The 19,453-nt window shown below is 48.8% G+C and overlaps 7 protein-coding genes across 7 annotated transcripts; 2 read left to right on the top strand and 5 right to left on the bottom strand.

The window, feature by feature from the left end:
* Window positions 1–622: 622 nt before the first annotated feature.
* Window positions 623–1,606, top strand: GIQ15_02421 (tRNA-intron endonuclease; the record flags this gene model as incomplete). Its single annotated transcript, XM_033549838.1, has 1 exon — window positions 623–1,606. The coding sequence occupies one exon, from the start codon at window positions 623–625 to the stop codon at window positions 1,604–1,606; it is 984 nt and encodes a 327-aa protein (XP_033406999.1).
* A 774-nt stretch (window positions 1,607–2,380) lies between these two features.
* GIQ15_02422 (ribonuclease P protein subunit p29) lies at window positions 2,381–3,276 on the bottom strand (the record flags this gene model as incomplete). Its single annotated transcript, XM_033549839.1, has 2 exons — window positions 2,381–2,613; window positions 2,721–3,276. The coding sequence occupies 2 exons, from the start codon at window positions 3,274–3,276 to the stop codon at window positions 2,381–2,383; spliced, it is 789 nt and encodes a 262-aa protein (XP_033407000.1).
* Window positions 3,277–4,656: 1,380 nt separating this feature from the next.
* Window positions 4,657–6,282, bottom strand: GIQ15_02423 (uncharacterized protein; the record flags this gene model as incomplete). The annotated part of the gene is made up of 2 exons (XM_033549840.1): window positions 4,657–5,577; window positions 6,226–6,282. The coding sequence occupies 2 exons, from the start codon at window positions 6,280–6,282 to the stop codon at window positions 4,657–4,659; spliced, it is 978 nt and encodes a 325-aa protein (XP_033407001.1).
* A 1,384-nt stretch (window positions 6,283–7,666) lies between these two features.
* GIQ15_02424 (uncharacterized protein) lies at window positions 7,667–8,479 on the bottom strand (the record flags this gene model as incomplete). The annotated part of the gene is made up of 2 exons (XM_033549841.1): window positions 7,667–8,054; window positions 8,118–8,479. 2 exons carry the CDS (start codon window positions 8,477–8,479, stop codon window positions 7,667–7,669), a joined length of 750 nt encoding a protein of 249 aa, XP_033407002.1.
* Window positions 8,480–11,347: 2,868 nt separating this feature from the next.
* GIQ15_02425 (ankyrin repeat domain-containing protein 44) lies at window positions 11,348–12,712 on the top strand (the record flags this gene model as incomplete). The annotated part of the gene is made up of 1 exon (XM_033549842.1): window positions 11,348–12,712. The coding sequence occupies one exon, from the start codon at window positions 11,348–11,350 to the stop codon at window positions 12,710–12,712; it is 1,365 nt and encodes a 454-aa protein (XP_033407003.1).
* Window positions 12,713–12,964: 252 nt separating this feature from the next.
* Window positions 12,965–16,975, bottom strand: GIQ15_02426 (uncharacterized protein; the record flags this gene model as incomplete). Its single annotated transcript, XM_033549843.1, has 1 exon — window positions 12,965–16,975. One exon carries the CDS (start codon window positions 16,973–16,975, stop codon window positions 12,965–12,967), a length of 4,011 nt encoding a protein of 1,336 aa, XP_033407004.1.
* Window positions 16,976–17,679: 704 nt separating this feature from the next.
* On the bottom strand, window positions 17,680–18,330 carry GIQ15_02427 (Indoleamine 2,3-dioxygenase; the record flags this gene model as incomplete). Its single annotated transcript, XM_033549844.1, has 1 exon — window positions 17,680–18,330. One exon carries the CDS (start codon window positions 18,328–18,330, stop codon window positions 17,680–17,682), a length of 651 nt encoding a protein of 216 aa, XP_033407005.1.
* Window positions 18,331–19,453: the final 1,123 nt, after the last annotated feature.

The following is a 19,453-nucleotide window of genomic DNA, read 5'->3' on the forward strand; positions in this document are numbered from 1 at the left end:
GCAGAAGCGGATAGTCCAAAGGGCTAATATGAGTGGTGTTAGGTCTTATTCCATGAAAGCCTAGATGAGGTATATAGACGTACCAATTAGAAGTAGAAGCAAGGATAGGAGAACAATAGCCAGTATCGATAGTAAATTCATCGTTGCACCATATACTCAGCCTTCCAGCAGCCATCAACAGCTTCTCACCAGCTCCTCAGCTTCTTCTCAGCTTCGTCGTTGATATCTCAAAGCTTCCCAAACGGGATAAATATATGCTGACTAATGAGGCCTGGAGTCATGTGACTCGACTAAATATATCTGTTCTTTTTCTTCCACAGCGAAAAAATAATTTCTCGACGAGATTGAAAATATTCAAACATCCCTCATCGAGGGTGATAACTGCTTGGTAAGTCCTAAATGTTTCCTATATCCAGTCCTCCTTTTGTGCATTTATATGATTATTCCAATTACTTAATCTGTCAATCCCCTGAATCCCAAAAAATGGGACCAAATGATTGAGAAACGTATACCTTTTAATGATTCAATATGCCTTCTGTGTTTACAATTTACTTGGAATCTTGTTTGAATGATATCAGTAACTAACCAGTATCCATCACTAGATTGTATATATCTATGAGCTATGGACAACAAACCCTGCCCAGCTGCAGGAGAAGAACCGGAGCTTCCAATTCCAATATCTTTAATATCAGGCCATTATTTCCTATTTTCGATTGATGCAGTAACATACCTACGCCGAGAATATAACATCTGCGGCGTCCTTGTAGGGACCCTGCCACAGGTCCCGCAGCAAAATGTATTCCTAGGACTGCCGCTGGAGTTGATGCCCGAGGAAGCTAGACTACTGGTAGAGAAAGGAGTGGCCTACGTCATCGACGATGCCCAAGGTCATGCTCAGGGTATTAAATATCTGCGCGAGGAGGATAAACAACGGTATCTGCGCGACTTAGAACAAGACGGGCGCCAGGCCACCCTTGTTCTAGCGAGTAAGAAGGCAGAAAGAAGGGAAGTAGCACTGAAAAAGCAGAAAGCCAAACAGGTAAAGAAATCGAAGCGAAGCACGGATCCCACCGAGAAAACAGGAATAGAGAATAACGCACCATCATCATCACACGCAGAGTCGGACGCTGAGGATGATGAGCTTCTATTCGCACCTCCCAAGAAACTAGTCGCTGGAGAGGATGATGATGTTGCTTCGTCTAGAGCCTCTACCGGCGGTGGAGAGCAGATATTAGAAGTCACTCCTGCTACATCCCATGGCCTATTCCCCATGGCTCCTCAAGATCCGCCATATCTTCCGGTAGCCCCTTCTTCATACCCTCTCTTTGCTCATTTACATTCACAGGGATACTTCCTCTCCCCTGGGCTTCGGTTTGGCTGCCAATATATGGCTTATCCAGGCGATCCGCTACGGTTCCACTCTCATTTTCTCGTGGTTTCTACCGAGTGGGATGAGGAATTCGATCTCATGGATCTAGTTGCTGGGGGGCGCTTGGGAACTGGCGTGAAAAAAGGGTACCTTATCGGCGGTGCTGAAAAGCCCGATCACGATGGAGAGTCCGGGCAGTCTGTGAGGACGTTCAGTCTTGAATGGGCCGGAATGTGATGATGGAGTTTGTTCTTTCCGGTTTTAACGGAATATCAAGACACTACCTCGAACCCATCAAACTACACAGCTATTTCAACTTGAAGTTAGCATCGGCGTTAGTCACGGGCAGTGTGTTTCCCGGAAGAACGTCTACCAAATCTTGCGGCTCTATCGGCTTAATCGACGAGGATGACACAGCGAAGCACCGAGCTACCGAGCAGTGTCAGGATGACGCAACGATGTACTCTGCAGTGCAAGTCAGCCATCCATCCATTATTGGGCCTTGAATTAGGATACAGTGAGGCATGGCTTCATTCGACAGGATCAGAATCATCCTTTTCATGTATATCTAGAGACCAGCAACCCGGCCACGGCTCGCATTTCCTAGCTAGTTAAGAGACAGATAAATCTAGATAACAGGCTATGATTACATATACGCCCGATCCGGTCTATTATCGCGTGCATCCGGAACTCTGCTTCCTTATCAGATCCTCCCCTTACCGGTTGTCTGCCTACCAGGCGCACTGTATATTAGATGCACCGTATATATCAGGCGTACCGTATACCATAGGTATATACAGCACTGGTTCCCCCAACTCCCGATAGTTTTGTAACGATGCACGCCGCCCTAGATCAAGATTAGATAGACGTGGTTGTAGTATAGGAGCATCCTCCCAAAAATCATCGTCTACCAATAGTTTCTCGCTCGCACAAAAGTAAGGGCTGCTCTGCTCTTAAACAGCTATCGTATGAATCTGAAAATGATATCGTCATGGATATTCTCCTACAATTTCAGAGATAATCCAAGTTCTTCCATTTAAATTTCTTGTTGGCTCTCTCTGGAGCCCGATTTTCAAATTGGTTTCCGTGTAATTCGAAAACGAGCCTCTTCTCAAGTTTATCCGTTTCCTGGCTTTTCAGCTGAGTAGAGTCTTCATCAGGTGCCTCTTTCTGTCTAGCTTCAGAGTCAGAAGCTGGGGGCAACGGTATCTCATATCTGAACATTGTATGTTCCTTTGGTACAGCTGCAAGGGGGAAATCCGGTTAGTTCCAAGGGAAAGAAAACGGAAATCTAGGGTAAACCCATAGATCCGTACTGGTAGAGGGGTAGAGAAAGGGGAGGGGACCATACTTTTCACCTCGTTCTTCTCTGTAATGAGGACGAAAGCGAATTTCGAGTCCCTTATGACGATTCCAGTTACGCCTACACGGCTCACACACCGGCTGCGCACAACCCGCAATTCAGCACCGTGGAAGTCAGCGCTGGCAAGCTTGCTTCCGTGGCTCGCAGCAGTCATACAACCGTTACGTTCTCGGCCAACGGCTCGTTTTCCATTTGAATTTGTATTCGACCAAGGAACCAGGTCGAGGACTTCCCACATATATTCAATCCATAGCTTATTCAAGCCTTTGAATATTTCATATTTCATCTCTTCCTTGGGCAGCTTGTGGACGCCTAACATCCGCTTCTCTCTCGCCGAAAGCGGCTTTGGCTTCTGCTTGCGTAGGAAATATTCCTTCTTCCGTATTCGCTGTAGCCGACGCCGAGATCGATTGTCGGATGGCGTCGGAGAGGTAGGACGTAGAAAGAGTGGCCGGTGTTTGACTTTGTCCATGAAAAGCTGGTCTGCTACCTCGGGCGAATGTGCTCGCTGAAGGATTTGCTGTGCGATATGTGGTTGAGCCATTGCTGCTCTCGACCGTGTCTCACGGTAGCTATATGGCTTTCAGATATGTTTCTGGCGCCCTGTACGCTTGGTCCGAGCAATGATATTCGCACCGGATGCTGCGTTCCGGTCGAGATCTGGTCGGATCCCTGATATCGACTCCCGTCAGTCCCGATATATGGTATGGCGCCTGATATATCGGTCTCTCCAAGCGGCATTCAGGGCTTCCCGCCACCACAACGATAAGTATTTCAGAACGTATACGGACCAACTGAGGAGTAGGTAAAGTAGAAGAGTAAGTAGAAGACTTCTTTTTTATATTAGATTTTTATATTTTAAAAAGTTGCTTAAAATCCACGCATAAATAGTCTGAATTAAATGTCAAGCCCAGTCGTCAGTCCCGTGAGGTCAAAAACCCTGTCACTAAATAACCAAAAAGCCACAATAAAAATATCAAACACGAACGCAACACGCAACTTGAAAAACAACCACAACCACAACCACAACCACAACCACAACCACAACCACGCAACCACAGGTCAACCAGCACGAGAGACGGCGTTTGATAGACGACAGGCTTCATGGCGCTGCTTCGTTCTGTTCCTACACCACCGTCAGGACTTTGATATCGATATGCAGCCGGCGTCAGAGCAATGAAGCCCTTCGGATGGGCGGCATCCCGAGCCACGGTTCTATCTTCATCTCCTCTTCCTTTCGTCTTCTCCTCGGGTTGATTGAAAAGCACGGATTCGTACGCAAGATGGCCTGGCGTTGACTGGATATTGACCGTGGTTCAGTGGCTGCTTGCGTCATCGCGACGAGCGAGTATTGAACAGATATAAGAATAGGACGCTTCCTCCGGATGGGTTAGCAAACGCTTATAGATGGACTTTTTCACCTGGCCTTTTGCGATCCCAGCACATAGGGTCTGTCTCCTCCGTGGTGTCTGATCCTCGAGGCATCGTCAATATCATGGAGCTGATCCTCGAAGCATTCGGTATCACGGAGGAGCCCATCCCAGGATATGGCGGCTTTCAAATCAACCCATTTCCTTTCTTTTTCCTTTCTATTTTTCTTTTTTTTCTCTCTCTCTCTTTCGTTTTAGAGGAACGGTCTTCCTATACATTCTTCCTATACATTCCGTCGTTCCGTAATTGCTGGGCTATCTATTAGCCTGGTCAATATGCGGTGGAAGAATGAAGATACCAAAGGAAGAGCATACCTATTATTCCAACCTGAAGCATTTCAAAGGACAGGTCTTCGTGCTTCTTCTTGCGTTTCATACGACACACTGCAGTCCTCTGTCCATTGGTGCACTGTCTTCCTGGTCTTATTGCTGCCTTTTAGCCTGGCCTCCCACATCTCACTCATTTACATCTTCTTCGCCTTTGGCTTCTACCACTATTCCCATTCATCCAACACCCAGTCCTGAAGGAATTCCCCAAACTTCACATCTTCTGCTTTATTATCGCACGCAGATAACAACTCGTTGGTCACGGAAACCTTGGCCGGCGATGGAGGGCGAGTTTCTCGGGGCTGCCGTGGGTTCACCTCTGCGTCTGATTCAGCCGGATTATTCTGCCACACGTATAGGCCGGGTGCACCGTTTGTCCCATGTATGTGCGGCCGTCGCTGAAGGACGGCTGGGTTGATGGTGTCCTCTGGCCGCGCAAGGGCGGCTGGATTGGTGGTGTCCTCTGGCTGCGCAAGGGCGGCTCTGTTGATGGTGTTCTCCGGCTGCGCAAGGGCGGCTGTGTTGATGGTGTCCTCTTTAGGAAGCCCAATGTACGGTGGTACCGTCGCACCGCAAGCTAGTTCAGTATGTCGCCCCAGCGTCGCTTGAATCCCATCCTCACGTTGAAGCTGTTGTGACCTTACCCACTCCGCCCACTGTATCCATCGATGTAGCTGTCCGATCCGCCAGGCCCGTTGCACTATGTCGGCTGATGGATTTTCCTGGGGCAGTTGTCCCGGCTGGATGTATTGCGCTGGCTGGCCGAGTCGTGCTGGCCAGACTTGTTGTGTTGACCGGAGCTGTTGTGTTGACCAGAGCTGTTGTGCTGACCGGGCATGTTGTCCCGGCAGGAGCTGTTGTCCTGGCCGGATGTATTGCACTGGCTGGCTGAGTCGTGCTGGCCGGAGCTGTTGTGCTGGCTGGACGTGTCGTGATGGCCGGATTAATTGTCGTGCCTGGATACGTCCCGATGCCTGGATACGTCCCGATGCCTGGATACGTCCCGATGCCTGGATACGTCCTGATGCCTGGTTACGTCGCGATGTCTGGATCAATTGTGCCGCTTGGTCATAATCCGCTAGTTGAGTCTGATAAGCTGACTGATTCTGTTGCGCTTGAGTCTGTTGCGCTTGAGTCTGTTGCGCTTGAGTCTGTTGCGCTTGAGTCTGTTGCGCTTGAGTCTGTTGCGCTTGAGTCTGTTGCGCTTGAGTCTGTTGCGCTTGAGCCTGATACACTCGAGTCTGATGCACTTGAGTCTGTTGCGCTTGAGTCTGATGCACTTGAGTCTGTTGCGCTTGAGTCTGATGCACTTGAGTCTGATGCACTTGAATATGATGCACTGGAGTCTGATGCACTTGAGTCTGATGCACTTGAATATGATGCACTGGAGTCTGTTGCACTGGAGTCTGTTGCACTTGAGTCTGTTGCACTTGAGTCTGTTGCACTTGAGTCTGTTGCACTTGAGTCTGTTGCACTTGAGTCTGTTGCACTTGAGTCTGTTGCACTTGAGTCTGTTGCACTTGAGCCTGTTGCACTTGAGACTCGGGCGCTTCAGCCTGTTGCGGGGACTGAGTTTGTTGCGTGTGTTTCATGGCTAGATACTCGCTATATGAAGGAACGTCCGGATATTCGTTTGATTCTGACCGTGGTGCTGGTTTACGGCCGATGCGGATGTCATCGAGACTGGATCTATCCCTGGGGGCTTCGGTCTCAAAACATCCGGCATGATATCTCACCCCATTAGGGCAGATGTAAAAGAGGTTGTAATTCGGACGCGGGTTGGATGAAGCCATATCGATGCCCCTGTTCTGGTTTCCGGGGCAAATGATGCACAATATGACTTGATATGGACTATAAGGAGACAATGTGGGCTATAAGAAGACGATATGGGCTGTGAGAAGACAATATGGGCTGTGAGAAGACGATATGGGCTATGAGAAAGCGTCAGCTGCAATGTATGGAGCAGAGTGATGAACAGAGATGCCAGAGCCGTATAGGGGCGGTTTATAAGGGATGACTATGAACTGCACAGTGGCGGCAGACCGGTCCGTGACGTCGACGACTTTCTCTCGGAGAAAGTTTTGCACTGACCTTGGTTGGGTCAACGAAATTTACTTCTGCCTCGAGTGCAGCTCCTGAAAAAATGGGGGGGCGATATCAATATGATGGAAATATTTTGTCATGATGATGTGTATGTGATGCTTTCGTGTATTCGGGACCGATATTGATCCAGCGATGTCTACGCTGATATCTATATAAACAAATGACTGACTGCTCCTTCCCAGCTCGAACGTCGAACACCAAGGCAAGGAGAACAGAGACAAGCACCTTCTCTTAGCCGGAGTGGTCGGAACCACGCTTTCCAGAAACGGTCCTTCCCAGGCCATCATGAGGAATTGCAATTGAACCAGGCTCAAGCTATGATCCAAAGGTTTATGTCATAGGGCCAACGTCTTCACTCACCCAATTAAAACGAATTCCATGGTGGAAAGAGCACGAAGAAGTTACGTGAAATGGATGCGCCAAGCTGGTAGCAAAAAAACGTTAACAAAGCTTGTTATTTTGGCTACTCCACAGATACAACTTATTTATCATAGCGTGTGGACAGCTCCTGGCAGATAAGAGGCCTAGGACTCGTTATGGTATGGAAACTATCTGGGCTCGCAGGCAGAGAGGGCTAGAGGAAAACAGGTAAAGAATACCATTGCTGCCATTGTGATATTCATGTCCTATGATTGTCATCGAAGTCACTCGATGTCACCCCGTTCCTCTTTCTACGGATAATGACGTGCCTTCGCTTGGGAATGCTTACGGCGTCTTGGGACGCTGATGCGTGTCTTAGTAAGGGCAGCTTCTAGAGTGAAAGATACACGGCAATACGACGTCAGAGTGGTATCACCCAGCCTTTTTTTTTGCAAATTATAACACTAATCAAGCTAGCTAAGGGATAGCAGCAAGAATAACAGCATGAATAAAGGTATAGGCGTTGGTTTTTCTTGACGGAAAAGGTATAACAGGTTTAGTATTGCATTCTAATTATTTCCATTTTTTCTTCAGCCATCAAGGGGAAGGGAAAACGCAAGATACCGAATCGAAATGAACAAACATCATAACAAACATCGAAAAGGGTTCAATATACATGGTTGGGGGGGGTTTAATCATTGCTCAATTTTTAACTTATAGGAGACCAACCCAGGCACCGAAAGCGACCAGTCCAGCGAGGACAGCACTTCCCTTGAGGCCAGCGGCGGCACCAGGAGAGGCAGTTGGGGAGGTAGTTCCTGTGATGGCAGTGCCAGTGGCGGAGCCAGTGGCGGAGTGGGAGCTGGAGCCGGTAGTAGAGCCAGTCTGGGTTGCACTGGGAATGCTTCCGCTGGGGATGAGGGTAGCATCTGGGATTCCGCTAGTGCTAGTCATGCTAGAGCCGGAGGACTGAGAGGAAGACGAGGAGCCGCCAGAGCCCCCGGAGCCTCCAAGGGTTCCTCCCTTGACTTCGGTTGCAACGCCAGACTTGGGGACCAGCTTGGCCCGGTCCTTGTAGTCTCGCTGGGAGTCTCCGGAAGATCTATTTGCATGATGCGTTAGCCGTCTGTATGAAACTGCTTAGGGGCTATATGTGTCAACATACGGCTCGTTGAGGACCAGACTCATGCCGTTCTGGCAATGTTTGGCGACTCCGCAGTAGAACCATTTGGGCTTGTCATCCTGAACTGGGACGGTGAAGGTCACACCCTTGCCCTTCTCAACGGTATCGATGACACCGGACCAGATGGTGGCGCCGTCAATTGGCATGCATGGGTCACTGTATTTGCCGAGGGTGACATCGTGGTGACCGGCGACGAAGTGGAAGACGATGTTGTCTCCCTGTTTGGCCTTGATGTTGTCAGGGACGAACTTGAGGCCGCCTTCTCCAACCTTGACGTCGATGTTCTCGGCAGCAACGAAGCTGGCGAGGGCGAGAGCGCCGACAAGGGACTTGCTGGCAACCATGATGATTATGATGTAGAGTCGAACCTGCGTGAAAAAGTTCAGTGTCTGCGTGTGTACTGAGTAAAGGTCTAATAGTGTAGTCGGAGAAATAGATGCCAGAAAAGCACGAACTGCGCGGGCGTGGAGCTTAGCTTTATATAGCGAGCTCCGACTTCATTTACTTTTTCTTCTTCTACGAGCCAGTGACTGTGAAACCTATGCTGCCGCAAGATTTAACGCTGTGAATACGTACTTCATCTCAGGGCCGACGGGCCAGGGGCCCTTTCAGGTATGCAGGAAGCTATCAAAGTTCCAACGCTAATCAACCCTAGTTGCCAGAGGGCAAATGGCGTCTACGGGACTGAAAAAGAAAAAAACCTGGCCACGGATACGACGTTGGGGGGTAAACCTATGAAATCACCCAGGCCGGTGCGAGTGGATAGGGATATACAGCGTTAACCTCTAACATCGAACGGCGAGGGACCTCAGAAACGAAGCTAATTATATATCGGCATGTCATCAAACCATAGCAACGCAACCGTCTCGATCCGAGGGCTGTCCAGGACGGCTAGGAAGGGCACGATGCCGTCTGGGGGGATATCAAGGGGCGGACATGGGACATCCTTGCCCTCGTCACATCTTATAATGCTGTATTGTCTGCGTCGAGGCTTTCCCCCTGATCAGTTTCACAGCCATTTCGAGCAAGACGAGCAAGAGGACATAACCGACAAGCAGCTTGACGAACGTGGACACACTGACACCAGCCAACCCCCTTACTCTGTATCAGAAATACAGCCAGGCAGAGTAGCAGGGCTGGAGATCGACGTATACCTACGCCGGCGTCAGGGGCTTGATCCGCCGGCGCAGAGTCTGGGGTACGGGGAGGACCATCATGCAGTTCTTCACCAACCTTAACTGCGCATTTACAACCCCCAAGCGAAGAGATGGGTGGCCAAAAGTCAAATATATAGAAGAAGGCATGCGTAATCTCTACGCTACGGGCAGCCGAATCACAGCAGACATTGTATACGGGGATCCATGGATTGAACGAACGGGATTCGACGCTGACAGGGCATCGTGGGAAATATTCGACAGATTACCAACATCCCCCGGCCTGGATTGGTGAAGTCAAGCAGCTTTAGCGCCCGGTTTCAGGTCGAGCCCACCGAACCTTGACACTTCTCGAACGAGGGTTCGCCAGTTCCATTGAGATAACTGGGCAGAGGCTGGATCCCATCGTTTATTGGCATTTAGTGGTTGGTGGGAGGACAGACGTCTGCATTGATTCCTCATGCCTGCACACGCCCATCTTCATCACAACCGGGGCAGACGCACGAATTGACGATTTTATTCGGTTGCCTGTGCCTCCGTACCTCCGTATATCTCGATGGCGGCTTTCCCATTACGAAACGACGAGACAAGGATCGGAGATTCATGTCTAAGCCCCTTCTTATCACCACGGCCCGGCCTCGTATTGGCCGATACGGCATGGTGTGTCTATTGGACATCGTCCCGAGGTCATGAAACTAGACCGTCTCTTCGGATCTACAGAAGTAGCCTCATGTCTTTGGACGTTCATCGTTTGGGCAAATTGGCCATGGCTTATCACCATCCACTGTGGCACGAAACACTCCTGCCACTTTCCTGGTGGTATAATTGACACTCCCTGTGTATATCTACCCACTTATATACATCATATTAACGGACAGCGATCTTGAAATGCTCGATTGCGGCGCCTAAAGTGGAGGGACCATTTCTCGCTTGATAGCTAACAATGCTACTATTCATATTCCATCTTCCATTCCGTCTACTGAAACGCTTGTCCAAAGATGCAAAGTGCTTTAATTTTGCGCGAAAATGTCTTTGAATGGCAGTTAATATGGATTTGTTGTTTTTCCGGCACCATACGCCTGCTCCTTGACTACTTTTGGAGATGCAATGAATCACTATACGACAGAATTCAGCTCTCTGCCAAATTACGCCAACCAGGTGAGGTCAATTCAAAGATTTCCCCTGTACGGAAGCAGGCGGACGGAACCAAATTTCATCCCCAGAGCTACCATCTACGGAGTATGATAAGGGCCGAAAATTCAAACGCGGCTATTCGGATTGGTTCAACTTAATGGAATATACTCTCTAAACCCAATACATATTCCAATTATTCATATATCGCCAGTCTTCGATTTTGCTTTGCTACAAATTCCGAGTTATTGGTATCGGCGTATCCCAAGAGTTTAGCTCTTCTCGCAGATACAAAGTAACCGCATGGTCAATAATCGCACCAGACCCGTTACCAGCGACGATTGGTAAAGAAAAAGTGACATCAAAGTATAAATAGGAAATAATGGCCAATCTAGCCAATGGTTTGCCCCGGTATTGAAAGATAAGAATCGGTTCAAATTTCTACAAACCAATCACCACTTCCATGCTGTGGAATATATTCATTATCGAAAATCGTCAATAAATCTCCGACAAATGCGGAATGTCCAGTCAGTTAAGGTGCGAGTACTTGTCTTCCCTGAGTGCTTTTTAGCCGGTTGCTTCCGGTTGTTCTACAATCTAACATTGAGTTAACGGCTTGTAAAACCTATATACTTCGCATGAATTACACTCCATCACTGCATCTAATTCAGCCACAATAACTATAATAGTTATCACGTGGATTAGGTGTTAAATACAACATCGCCTGGTCCAACAATGTCATTTGGCAGCTTCAAATGATCAAACAATAATCCCAACACTTGCACTACCCTTTTACTTCTAGATCCGGCTTCTGTGTAATCGGTATACCTAGTACGAAGGGCATAAACTAGCAAACGCCTCCCTTCTCTCGGAGTTGAGAAATCAACCACAGTTATCTTGGACCAGACTTCATATTCATCGATATCCATGCCAACCTCGACCGAGAACGAGAGAGAATGCAGAACTATTCCCCTGAGGTCTATTGGCCAGAAGCAAAACAAACCCTATCTCCACGATGACATCATGTATCTCATTGCGGATTATCTTAGTCCGGTGGACCTACTCACCTATATACGTGCGATTCCTCCCTTAGCCCACCTCCTTACAAAAAAGCAAATTAACAACCGCGGCCATGACGGTTCCTCGCTGTTACACCTCATCGTGTCTGAAAGGGATACTCGGATGGCAAAGATTCTTGTCACCAATGCTATTGACCCGAACATACCCGATGGAGACAAAGCTACGGCATTCAGTCTCGCTGTTAATCTTGGATATGAAGATATGGTGAAGCTATTTCTGGAATGCAGCCAGCTTGATATAAATGCTGTGGATAACCAGGGTTTCACAGCACTTATGGCTGCGGTGCGCAAGGAATACGAAACTATAGTCGATACCCTCCTAGAGCGGGAAGATATAGATTTCAATATTCGCAGTGAGAAGGGTGACACTGCGCTCTTGATTGCGATAGGGAAAGGCAGCAGCAGCCTAGCCAAAGCTCTCCTAAGGAGGAAAGACCTTGATGCTAGTTTTCCGGACCACCGACCCCTTTTTCGCGCAATATACCATCCTGATGCTTCCCGAGTGGAACTGCTACTGGGCCGCAAAGAGGTTGACATCAATTGCAAAACTGACACTCGCAGGACAATGCTCATGCAGGCAGCAGAAATTGGGCACCACGAGGCAGTTAGGTTACTGCTAAGCCGAGAGGACCTCGACGTTAATGCCGCGGATGATAGAGGAGACACAGCGTTGATTATTGCGATATTTCGAGGATTCGATGACATCGCATCTTTGCTAATGGAGCGAGAAGATCTTGACATGAATTTTCAAATGTACGACGGCACTGCGCTCATGCACGCGGCACGAACCGGGTTTGGAGATCTTGTGTATGTATTGCTCAACAGGCGGGACACTGATATAAATGCACAAGATCGCCATGGTCGAACAGCACTTATGTTTGCAGCTCGTGATGACCTCGGTTATACAAAGACTGATAGTGCCGTGCATGTCCTCCTAGCACGGGAAGATATTGACGTCAACATCAGAGACCGCCGTGGCCGGACAGCGCTCATGATTGCAGCAGAGGCCGGACAGAGACGTAATGTTGACTGTTTGCTTAGGATGGCAGATATAGATGTTGACATACAAGACGTAGTTGGGGCCACGGCTCTAACATATGCAGCAAGTGAGGGTCATGAACTTATCGAGGAAATACTTCGGAGTCATATTGAAGCTAGGACACAGAGCTTGAGTTCTTTAGCGATAAAGAGTGGAAATATAATATGTAGCTAGAGCTAACTTAACCATTGTACTCTATAGAATGAGCAACGACGCATAAAACTTGGCTTTCATATAATCTCATTTGCTACCTCAGCTAGAATCCTTCAACCAGGAACTGATGTGTGTGTACTCCGTATGTAGTATAAATTAATGAAAGCTTCACATGTGTGGCCAGGCGTTGATGAAATAAGTAATACAATATATCTCATACTACACAGCCCGGAAGCATCTAACAAGTTAATCTACCTCATATCTACCTAGTTCTCAATCCCGCCGTGTAAATCTTCCTACTTCCAATTGGTCCGAAGGCCTCGCCGTTAAAACGTTCTCCGAGGCGGTAGTAAAGAGTGTCAAGGTTCTGCACAGCTTCTCTAGTAGAGCTTGCATGTCATTTTCTGCAATAAAATGAGCGGACGATACCAATGTCAAACCCAGCCTGTCACCTCGCGGCTCCGAATACAGATCGAGAGACATATCCGTCGGCTCAATGGAGATATAATCTGCCAGTTTGCATTGTAGATTGTCCATCTGAATGTCCATCTCCGTGGAAAAGTTCTGGTGAATGACCAAACTCTGAGGCCGAGTGTCTGGGGCCCAGTTGGTGCTATTGGATACGACACGGAACCACTCGGCGGTCTCGAAGGGAATACCCTGCACATGCTGGTCTTGTGCAGCTCGTAAGAGGTCCTGGATCGTCGAGAACAACTGATATTGTAGACGGATCGGCACTATGTTATAACAAGGCCCAACAACGCGATAGATCCCTGTCGCATCCATGCCACGCAGGTTGACAAGCTGCCCAAACACAACGTCATGATCCCCCGTCACCTCCCGAAGGACACTGGACCATGCGGCTTTCACCACGCTAGCCAGCGTAATTCCACTAGGGGGTGCCGGGAGAGTAACTTCAGTAGAACACTGGATAATGGCATTTTCCGTCTCCGTCTGCGAAACAGTGTATGGCAATTTGGTTATCGTCGAGCCCTCGAGGGCGTTTCGCCAAAATGAGAATTTCTCCGGAGTTTGCCGCCGAGACATTTCTCGCGAATATTGGGCGAAGTCTGTTGGCATACCAGGATGTCTCGGATCTTGGTAGAAAGTGCAGAGATCCGAGACAATAATATGTTGACATATCCCGTCATATTGAGCGTGTGAAAGTCGCATTATTAGGACATGCTCCCCGGTGCCTCTAATGAGGGTGAACTGCAGCGGCGGTACGCCCAGAGGGAAAAAGTCATCGCCATCAGCCGAACACAAACCCCGTGCTGCTGATATTGGATCCTGATCGGGAGGGCATGTATGCACGATGAAAGGAAAGTCGATTTCATCTTGTACAATTTGCGATGGAACTCCATCGATAAGCACAAAGACGGACCGGAGTGCAGTGTGAGTCTTGACAAGGCGCTGACAGGCAGCCTGGAGCTTTCCAGTATCCAGTATCCCAGAGAAATGAAGCAAAAAATAACCTCCCTCCTTGTTTTCGAGCATAAACTGCTGTGTTTCTGTACATGGGAAAATGTCCAAGATCTTTTCAGCGTCAATAGCAGCGGCACTTTGATGCACCAACTTCGCTTTTAGCTCAGTAACTGAGACAGATTTACCCGGAGAAACGGCCTCTTCGCTGTGGCTTGGACTCTTTCCTTGACATTTCGCCAATGCAGCTAGAGATGACTGCTTGTAGACGTCGCTCACGGTGAACGATAGTCCAGCTTCGCGGGCCTGGCCTACCAGTTGCATTGCTGAAATGGAACTGCCACCAACCCTGAAAAATGTATCGTCCATGTTGATATCCACAGGGTTCAGACGGAGAATACTGGCGCAGATTCGTTGGAGAATCAATTCCTTTGCCGTACATGGATGACGATGGGCTTTCTTGGCCAGAATATGGTATCCAAGCAGCCTGTTGCCCAACTTAGACGCCATGTTGCGCAGTAGCCTTCGATTGAGCTTCCCTGATGGGGTCAAAGGGACAGTTAAGATGGGTACAATAGTCGTCGGGACCATGTATTCTGGGAGAATCTCGCGCAGTTGGGAGAGCGCTTGTTGGCTCTGCTGCGCAAATGAAGAAGTTGGTTTGGCGAATATAACATCGGGGGAGCTGTCGATATACCCTCCATCCTTTCCCACCGCAACAAATGCAACCAAGATAGCGTCGTGCGATCGTTCTTCGTCTAATGTCACAATCTCGGCCACCACTGCGTCCGCTGTCGGGAATTGCCTTCTCAGCTGAAACTCGACTTCGGTCAGCTCAACCCTTTGCCCTCGCAGCTTGACCTGTGTCCCCTTACGTCCGATATACTGAACAGAGCCATCCTCAGGTCGGTAGCGGACAATATCTCCAGTCTTGAGGAACCGCCGACCCTCGCCGGGTCGGACATCCTGCAACCATGGAGGGTTATGGATAAACATAGCCTGAGTCTGCTCCACATTGTTGAGATAGCCTCTCGCCATAGTGGGTGCCTCCAGCAAGAGTTCTCCCTCTACACCGATGGGGACCAGTCGATGAGAATCGCGGGGATGGACAATCCAGCAATTTGCTGCAAATGCGTATCCGAGGTCAGAAGGAGATGAAGCGTCCGTCTTTGTATCGACCAAGGCGGCCAATGTATTTTCGGATTGGCCGTATATCGACTTTAGGTCTACTCGGCCTCGCCACTTTTCTAGATCAGAGCGTGTCAAAATCTCACCGGCTAGACATAGGGTCTTCAGGCTGCGAATGGACTCTGGATCGAGGGCTCGAGCTACGGACGGGGTGGTGGTCATCCAGTTGACATTGAAAGCGAGCATTGTATCAAGGAGTCTGTCCTTGAGCTGGTCAGCCGACGGAATACAGAGACAGGCACCTTGCATCAGAGTAATCAAGTGGTCGACAACACTGATGGTAAACGAATATGAGGCAAACTGGAACACTCTGCTCTCATGGTTAAGGCCTATGCTAGAGCAATATGCATCAACACCACTGCACACAGCTGAATGATCGACCACCACGCCTTTTGGTTCGCCACTAGAGCCTGATGTGAATGCAGCATACGCTGTCTGATGGGGGCTGACTGCCAGCAGAGGGAAAAATGGCGAAGACGGTGATGATGGTAAAGATTGTGGTGGTGAGGATGATGATGGCGACGGTGGCGGCGATGTTGATGTGGTTTCTCGAAATTCGTCCTTGACAATTATAACTGGAGGACCCAATCGATGTGCCCGAGCAGACTGCCCTGGTAACGATATAATTATCGCTGCCTGAGAAATCCGGCAGAGGGCCTGAAGGCGCTTGTCCGGCAAAGATGGATCCAGCAGCATAAATGCATTTCCAGTTTTCAGGACGGCGAGCATAGAAACAGGTGTCCACATTGACTTCTCTAAGAACAAGCCAACGAATTTATCTGTCTCGTGGCAAAGCTCCATCAGGCGGTTTGCAAGGCTAGTCGACTCAGCTTCAAGTTCTGAATACGTCAAGCTGCCATCCCATGCGCATACAGCGGGGGCAAATGGGTATTCCCATGCTCGTCTTGTAATCACTTCATGTATGCACAGCTCTTTGCGGTAAAGCTGAAGACGTGAGTTCCATGTCTGGACCTGTTTGAGACCCTTTGCACAAATCCCAAGAAACATTTTAAGATTATCTGTTGGATTGGATTGAATGCGACTAACAACATGTACCAGTTGATCCAATATCATTTGCCCCAGTGTTGATGAGATAACGACTGGGTCAAACCGGGCGTATAAGGATATCCCCTTCTTCTGAATCACAGCGGTGATAGACAGTGGGTAGCCATCAGACAAGCTACCAGGGAAACCTTCCGCCGCTGTTATGTTGGCGGTTTCTTGGGGATCGTGCTGTATGAACAGCACATTATGGATTTGACAAGCCACCATCGGGGTTAATCCACATTGTGGTGATGCTGCATGTCCCAGCGATACCAGGGCGTCACCCACGACCTGGTCTGGCTCGATTTTAACCCAGAAGGGATAGACTGAAGCAGCAGCCGATGCTGCGGATTCAGCAACGCTGAGATCAAAGACGACATCGTTTGAGTCTGTATAGGCCGCAATCACAAGTGCCCAGGCAAGCTGCAGAACAGACGTGGTCGGAGTCGTATGTTTCTGCTCTAATTCGGCACCAGATATCCATGAATTGAGCGTTTCGGTTGCTTGTTGTTTATCTGATGCGTCCGGTAGCACAGGGAAAGTGCTCTTAGCAAAAGATTTCTGTTCATCTTGATGGTTTTGCCCTTTTAGTTCCTGGGAAGAACTGTGCGCGTGTATCTGGATTGTCATGATGAGAGAATAGGTCCTAGCCGGGATTCCGCTTGAAAGAGATCATCTCCAGACACCCAATGCCACTTGGGCAATGGCTTTAATTTATCAGAAATTTCCATGGGTAACTCCGAGGACCTCTTGTACGCATGTAACCAAGGCGTAACACACCAACTTCGACGAGATCAGATCAGGCGGCCCGCAATTGATCTCCCTCTGGATCGACTGCCAATCAGGGTCCGGCTGTGGTGGTCATAGTGTGCTATGATTGATTGCTCGGTCAAGCTTGTTGGGGAGAAAAGAAAATAGTTATCAATAGCGGAGCACTAGTTATCTATGCGAGTTTATGCAGCCGACTTTGGTATGGCGATAATGAAAGCAGGCCATCATCGGGCAGCAAAATATAGGGACGAAGCAACAGAAGAATAAGACCTGACATTGGTTCAGAGGGATGATCGACTAACTATTCAGCTTGTTCGTTTTAAGCCATGTTGACAATCATGCTCGCTCATCCTTCAACCTTCAGCGACGCCACTATCAAACCATCAACACAAGAACGCCACATAAGAACCGGCACTCTAGCCGAGCTGGACAGCCAAACAAAATACTGTATCTTGCTCAAATAATGAACGGACTACACAGTGAAATTCTAATTTTCGGGTCTTCTTGAAGATGTGTTCCGTATAGATGCGTCAGAATTATTACCACAAAAATCAGTAACTAGTCTATCGATGCCTAACCAAAATTTCCATCAGAGGCTCACAAGTTTCCTCTCTGGTGCGTTTGAGAAAAGGAATGAGAGCCGTACCACCTGTCCCACGGGGGCCCATATCAGGTTGAGAGGACGTGGACACACTGCGCTGGAGGTTGCTGGTCAGTTGATTTGGGGGCTTCGGAGATCGAGCAGCGCAGGCCTGCATTCTTGACGGGACGATGATGTATCGTGACACTATTCGGATATGTCTGTCCCGCAGCTGATAGAGAGCCCCCAGACAGGAGCTGTATGCCACCTGAAGCTTTGCATCTGAGATTCTCTCAGCCACAAACGGTCTCACGTTAGCGACCTGCGAGACAGCCTCTAAAAAGCGCCGATGCGGCCCGGGCATGTACGCTCGCATCTCTTCGATGAAGCTCGGAGGCGCTCCTGGGCTGTGTCCGCGGCTATGGCCCATGTTATCACCCCTTGTCCGATGATGCACGCCGAGGGCAATATCGATCAGTTGGATGAGGGAGCTTTGCGCGTTGCTGCCGCCTCGATATGACCGGTAATCGACGTTTCCAGACCCGTCATCGTAGTGTAACCCATCAGGAAGGCCGAATTCTTCCATTTTACTGGTGCCCGCAAGGAAGGGCCGGAGACGGGTATAGAACGCCATGGGGCCACAGTTGTCATGGATTTGGTCCAACAAGTCGCCCAATTGCAATATGACATTGGTGGCCGATTTCAGGTATTCGACAACCTTCTGTGAATCCCCCAGATATGATGCTTCAGTCGCACCGAGCAAGGTAGCTATCAAGGGAGCTCCCCGTGCCTCAATGGCGACTGAAATTAAGTAAAACCACTCTTCATCAAGCGTTCCAGTAAACAAAGTATTACTGTGAAGATTGTCAAGTTCGTCAACTGGCTCCCTTGGACATCGGAGGTGATAATTCCACAAGCATAGCCCAGCAAAGGTTGCCAATGGCGGAAGCTCTAAATAATTGCAAGTGTCCAGTAAAGGAACGGTGATGCAGGAAGGTAGAACCTAGTTTTACGGAGAATTAGCGAGGTTATTGAAACCACAAAGGTAGCTTTAGTTGATATAGTTAAGAGAAGTTATTTTAGTCGTACCGTCTCAGGTTTCTTGCCCCCCCAGACATATGCATTTGTCAGAAAGATCAAACACACATATGCCCTCATCCATTCAGGGCGTGTCTGCAGGTACACAGTTGATAGAATTGGAAGCTTCTCAACGCGGCTTTTGAGGTCTCCATCTTGAAGCAAGGTGGGCAAAACGGATACTAAATCCTCCCAGGGACTATAGTATCGATTGGGGAGTCGTTGGATCGGTGGCTCAGAGGGCAAGAAGCCATACCGAGAGGATATTCCATAGTCGGCAGGATTTGGGATATTAAATTTTAGTGACATGCTTTTTCTCTCCTTAACCGCGGGCGGGCCTTCAAGCAAGATTTTTGAATAGATATTGCATGCTTTAGCAGCCGAGTCATTGAATAAAGTAGTAAGTAAACCCGTCCATCAGGACCTACATATGGCCCAGGCGAAATATCAAAAAAAAAGAAATTACCGTACATAAAACACACTGGTGCGTTTTTCCTTCTTGCACAAGCGTACGTGCAGTAACTGATAATATAGACATTACACTATCCAGCCTGAGGCCGAAGTTATTAGAGTTTTTGGGTTTGACGGCCCGCAGATCATAACTTTAATTTCTGCAGGCTCAATTTTGAGTTTTCCAGGGACCAACAAGATGCAAGATCGGGGCGAAACGGGCGAGACGG

This window comes from Arthroderma uncinatum, assembly GCF_011692745.1.
Source record: "Arthroderma uncinatum strain CBS 119779 chromosome Unknown scaffold2, whole genome shotgun sequence".
Taxonomy (NCBI): Eukaryota; Fungi; Ascomycota; class Eurotiomycetes; order Onygenales; family Arthrodermataceae; genus Arthroderma; species Arthroderma uncinatum.